We start from the raw sequence: 6,000 nt of genomic DNA, 5'->3' as shown, positions 1-6,000 counted from the left end.
AAATAGACAATGGGCAATAGACAAATCTGGTGAAATATGCAGTTTAGCCCATTTCAAAGATAGACACAAAGAGCTGGAGTAACTCAACAGGTCGGACAGCATCTATGGAGAAAAGAAATAGGTGACATTTCAGGTCGAAACCCTTCTTCAGACTGAGAGTCAGCAAAAAGGAAGGCGAGAGATACAGACGATGAAAAAGAACTGGGAGGGGTGGACAAAGGGAAGATGTAAGGGTTACGAAGTTAGGGAAATCAATATTCACACCGTTCGAGAACATGCTGATGGATACACTGAATCTTAAAGTGGCCATTGCCAAGGCTGTTAGGGGAAAGAGCAGTCTAGGTTCCTGCCACCGGTAGACATGTGTCCTCTGTAAAAGTGTCTCAAACATTTCACTAATTACAACCTAATGGTACGAACAGTTAATTCTCCAATTTTTCATCCGCGCTTCCCTTCTCTTTCCTGTGCCCCGCGATGCCATTGCATACACTTTATTCCCACCACCCACCCCCTACACCCCCCACCCCCCCAACCCCCACCACCCCCCCCCCCCCCCCACACCACCCTCCTCTCCACCACCTACCCTCCATTACTTCACTCCCCCCACCACCCCATCTTCCAACCCCTCTCTCTATTCTACCTACCACCACCCCCCATCCACCACCCCCTTTCCCCCCCCACCACCCCTCCATCACCACAATCCCCCTCCTCACCACCCCTCCTCACCACCTCCACCCTCCACACCACCACCCCCTCCACACACCTGAGGTCAGGATTGAACCTGGATCTTTGGCATGGTAAGGCAGCAACTCTATTGCCCTCTAACAAACCTACAGGTTTGTAGGGCAATTAGTCAGGTATATATGTAAAAAATTGTCCCTAATGTAGGATAGCTGGTCAGTGCGAACCCGGTGGGCCGAATGGCCTGTTTCGGCGATGTATCTCTAAACTAAACTAGACGTGGAATCAGGTGTTTGGATGACCTACTGCAATAGTAACGATATCACTGAATCTGCCATTTGAGGTGGGCATAATTACCATGTCCAGTTTTCTCATCCTTTTATACACCTCGGTCAGATCTTTTTGCAGTATTTATGTAAGCCCAGCCTTCGCTCAGCATTAAAATTCACCAGTTCTGCAATGTCCTCGGATATTTACTCTGCACTGTATTTATTGCTATGATATCTGTTCCGTAGTGTAGTTATTAAAGCTGTATGCACTACTTGAGTTGTGGTCCAACTAATGTTTTGTGCATTGTTGGGTGACTTCCAAGTTTGTGCTTTCTTTACGTCTGTCAGTAAAGATAAACATCTCACATATCTGTCCTGTTTCTGTCATGGTTCTATGGAGACACACTCTAGGATCCCCGAGTCCCTTTCCATTTCAAGGCATCCTATAATCCTATTACAAATTGCCTTTCCAAAAACAATAAACATTCCTTGAATTTGGGTTCCGTTTGCCATGAATAACAAATACTTGTGAATGAAAGGCCCAAATTCTAAAGTCAAGTGCGTAGGAGGGAACTGCAGATGCTGGTTTACACTGAAGATAGACACAAAATGCTGGAGTTACTCAGCGGGACAGGCAGCATCTCCAGATCCTTCTTCAGACTGAGAGTCAGGGGGTAGGGAGACACAGATATGGAAGGGTACAATGTGAAAACGAGAGAACAAAGGGGACGAAGATCAAGGAACATGTAGAATAGATCATTGTTAGCTAAGGGAATGTGGCAACAAGGCATGCAAATTTAACCATGAGGACAGTCAAATTCAAGAGTCAGGATTTGTATTATCATTTTATGTTTTAATTTTTTTTAAATGGCTCCTAGAATCACACATTGCACAAATATACAAAAATATCCAGCTACTAAACCTTTAAATGAAAACAGTAAATCCTGTTATCCCTCAGATCAGGCAGAATTTGTGAAAAATAAATGTTTCAGATGGATGGTGACCGGGATGGACATGACAACAGTTCTTATCTCGACCCAAAAGTCACCCATTCCTTCTCTCCAGAGATGCTGTCTGACCCGCTGAGTTACTCCTGCATTTTGTGTCCATCTTCAGTGTAAAGCAGCATTTGCAGTTCCTTCCTGCACATTTTGTCTGCTTCACTAAGAAATCTCATCAAAGTATGCCTACTTTGGTAGATGCAAAGAATCCCTTGCCCAGAGAAGGGGAATTGAGGACCAGAGGACATAGGTTCAAGGTGAAGCGAAAAATATTAAATCGGAATCTGAGGGGTAACTTTTTCCACACAAAGGGTGGTGGGTATATGGAACAAGCTGCCAGAGGAGGTACTTGAGGCTTGGACTATACCAACAATTATGAAACAGTTAAGACAGGTACATGGATAGGGCAGGTTTGGAGGGATATGGACCAAGTGCACGCATTTGGGACATGTTGGCTGGTGTGGGCAAGTTGGGCCTGTTTCCAAACTGTATCACTCTATGACTCTATATGTTCTCCTCCTCACTCCGATGAGAATTCAGCAACACTCTCTCTCGTTGCTCCCCCTGTCTGCTCTCCTATTTTCACACCATATCGCTATGTCTCTCTCTCCCTCTCCCTCCTCTGTCTGAAGAAGGGTCTCGACCCGAGGGAATGTTTAGGTATGTTACAAAACTTACCTTCAGCCACGCTGAAGTTCTGTCACTGGCCGTGTGCACTACTTTGGCGCCTTTTTAGAGGGGGGCGGGTTTAAAATGCGGTTTTTCTCCAGCCTGTTGAAATCAAACTTTCTCAGGCTGTTTAGCTGCTGAAGAATAATCGCTCCGACTGCCGTTTTATTAAGTTTATTAAAATTAGAGCTGGATAATTTAATAGCAGGAGTAAATTAAAAATCATCTTCTAAAGCCGTGAACGCCAACAACGGGACGGATCTCACTTACGGGACAAAGCAAAGTAAGCCATTTATTTTTACATATAAAGGTGCTTCTTAGGATGCCTTTAATCAAAATGTCATGTTGCGCCCCCGGCAGTATTTTCCCTGCTGATACGGGGTTTAAATTCACCGCAAATGCAACGTTCCAATTGATTCCACAAAATCTCACTCACAAGATGATTTAAATGGCCATTAATTTACGGGAATTAAACACTAAATTCCTTCCATTTGGTCTATAAATTCATGACAATGGGATTTAAAAATCATGTTATATTGTGAATTCTTGTGTGAATGTTATTTGGACACTTAGGCTATTTAAAAATGTTAACATTTTCTTAAGAAATGGATAGATGTTTAGATCTAGTAATTGAATTTTGTAATTAGCTACAATTAGGTAACTAACTAATTATATGCTTTAATTTCAGGTCATCCAAGTAAGATTGTTTCATATTTGTTTCAGAATGCTACAATCTATATTAACTGAACATTTCATTCAGTTCTCTTAATTTTTAAGAAAGTGATGGGCTTTTGACTGTCCTTGATCACAGCTTTGTTAAGTCAATGGAAAAGCAATAGGGTGATTTCACTAAAGGTCACTGGAGCGTAGATCCGCACCAACGTGACCAAAATTCTCAAGTGGAGGACACTCGAAGGTTCGGTACATGTTAGTGGATGGGAAAAAACGCATTTTCCCACCCGTTAAAAACATAGAAAACGGCGAGGTTGTGAGCTGCAATTTACTGTGCCAGTCGGGGTGACCATGAGGCACAGCTACCTAGATTTACAGGGAAAAAAAAAGATAGCAAGTAAGGTAAATTCAAGAGGGAACTGAAGGTGCCAAACCGGCGCAAATGAACAGCCGACATTTGCCGTGGATATTTACAGGTCCAAAATATCGGGAATTATCGCGTTTGCTCGCTGAATTTCATCAAAAGTAAGGCATTATTAACTTACTTTTGATAAATTCAGCGAGCAAACGCGATAATTCCCGATATTTTGGACCTGTAAATATAACTTTTTTAATACTGAAGATATGAAAGTTAGTGTCAATTTAAACTTCTTTTTATGCTTTATCTGATGGGATAAATTGCAGACTTGATTTTTAAAATGTCAAAATGTTGTAACTGTAAATTTTGTAAAAACTTGTAAATGCTAAATGCATTTCGTTGTCTCTGTACTGTACACTGACAATGACAATTAAAATTGAATCTGAACCTAACATTGCTAGAATGTTGCCAGAGATGCTGCCTGTGCTGCGGAGTGACTCCAGCATGTTGTGTCTATCTCCAGAGATGCTGCCTCTCCAGCTGAGTTGCACCAGCATTTTGTGTCCATCTGCAGAGATGCTGCCTGTCGAACTGAGTGACTTCAGCACTGTGTGTGTGTGTGTATGTTGTCACTGTGCTGCTTGCTGCTGCTGCTGCAGCTGCTGCAGTCTCTCCTTGCTGCCAAAGATCCCTCTGCTATAGGATCTCTGCTTGCTGCACTCTTGGTGTTTACAGTGGGAGGGAGGGAGGGAGCGGGTGAGTGACGCGGTGAGGGAGTGACTGGCTGCAGACGTGAGGCCGCTCTCTGCTCCTTCCTGGTGCCCGCCTGTAGGCCGTGATGGCGACCACTTTCGTGTCGGTGCCGCTGAAGAAGGCGTCCGAGGTGGACCTGTTCAAGCCCCTGTCCAAGTTCATCGGGGCCACCTACCCGAGCGGGGAGAGCCAGGCCGAGTACGTGCGGGCGGCCGAGGAGGTGAATAAGCTGCGGAAGAGCGCGGTGGGCCGCCCGCTGGATAAACACGACAGCTCCCTGGACACTCTGCTGCGGTGAGTTAGGCCCTGCACCCTCTGTCTGATCTCACCTTGCCCTTCCTCCCTTGTGTGTGTGTGTGTGTGTGTGTGTGTCTCCCTCCTGACTCTCACTGAAGAAGGGTCTCGACCAGAAACGTCGCCCATTCCTTCTCTCCAGAGATGCTGCCTGTCCCTCTGAGTTTCTCCAGCTTATATTGTGTGTCCCTCTCCTGAGCTGGGACTCGATGGGGACCCACGGCAGGGACACCAATCACAACATAAACCAAAACATACCGGTCTGGTGCCAACAGGTCGTCCTTGTGAAGGAGGCCTGCAGCGAGGCAATCCTCTGACTCACTTTTACTGCCTCCTTTCAGAAGGAAACTTTTAAACAATATTCTTCCTTGTTCAATTGCATCTATGATTTTTTAATTTGTTAGTAGTTGGATATTATTTTCTCAGCAGTGGGACATTGAGAGCGCCTGTCGTTTAAATCGAGCACAACCACAACCATTAGGAAGTTGAGATACTTTCAGGAAGTAATCTGAATGGCTAATTATTGTGTCGCAGAACACTCAACTATTGACTTGAAATCATTCAGGAAAAAACTTTTTGGGTCCCTATTTCGTGATTTGTTTACTGCAACGGGTTATTGTTTTGGGGTCCCTCTAAAAATCAATTTGTATTCTGTAAAGTGGGCTTCTAAATTGCCCCAATTATATTTTCCGGCAGTATTGGATTTTTCGTTGTTGTTAAACCTTAAGCAGCACGAGTTAGTACTTTAGTTTTAAAATTAACTTGAGAACAAAGTAACCACGTACATTAATGTTGCCTTGTTAAGATTAAATGTGAAAAGAAAAGTGACAGATTAAATTTTTAAAAAAAGAATGAATACTGGATGTAAGAAGTAAAAACAAAGTGTTGAAGCTCTCACAGGTTAAGTGGTACCGTTGGGTATAAGAAGCTTTCCCACTATTAACCTAGAGTGACACAGCATTAACCTAGAGTTGCAGTCAACTTATCCATGTTGACCAAAATGCTAGTCCTATTTGGCTCATGTTTCTATAAGTCTTTCCTATCCATGTACATTATGGGTGATACATTGGTAGAATCTGGTAGAGTTGCAACCTCACAGCACCAGAGACCTGGGTTTGATCTTGACCTTGGTTGCTGTCTGTTTGCATGTTTTCCCTGTGACTGCATGGGTTTCATCAGGGTGCTCCCCCTTCCCTCCACATCCCAAAGACGTACGGGTTTGTAGGTTAATTGGTCTCTGTGAATTGCCCCTAGTGTGCCAGTAGTGATGCAAAAGTGAAATAACACAGAACTAGTGTGAAGG

The 6,000-nt window shown here is 43.9% G+C and overlaps 1 protein-coding gene across 4 annotated transcripts in view; it reads left to right on the top strand.

Annotated features, from left to right (window-relative positions):
• The first annotated feature begins 4,399 nt into the window (after window positions 1-4,399).
• pdcd6ip (programmed cell death 6 interacting protein) overlaps window positions 4,400-6,000 on the top strand; it is a 61,813-nt gene continuing 60,212 nt past the window's right edge. For 3 of the 4 annotated variants that reach the window (XM_055633763.1, XM_055633764.1, XM_055633762.1), the window contains exon 1: window positions 4,400-4,697. In XM_055633763.1, coding sequence (XP_055489738.1) covers window positions 4,489-4,697 — 209 coding nt within the window. In that variant the 5' untranslated portion in view covers window positions 4,400-4,488. The remainder of the gene's footprint in view (window positions 4,698-6,000) is intronic. The other variant, XM_055633765.1, reaches the window with a different exon arrangement.

The sequence above is a fragment of the Leucoraja erinacea genome, chromosome 4, assembly GCF_028641065.1.
Source record: "Leucoraja erinacea ecotype New England chromosome 4, Leri_hhj_1, whole genome shotgun sequence".
NCBI classification, from domain to species: Eukaryota; Metazoa; Chordata; class Chondrichthyes; order Rajiformes; family Rajidae; genus Leucoraja; species Leucoraja erinaceus.
Note: the sequence above shows the minus strand (reverse complement) of the source record. Positions and strands in the feature narration are given on the sequence as shown.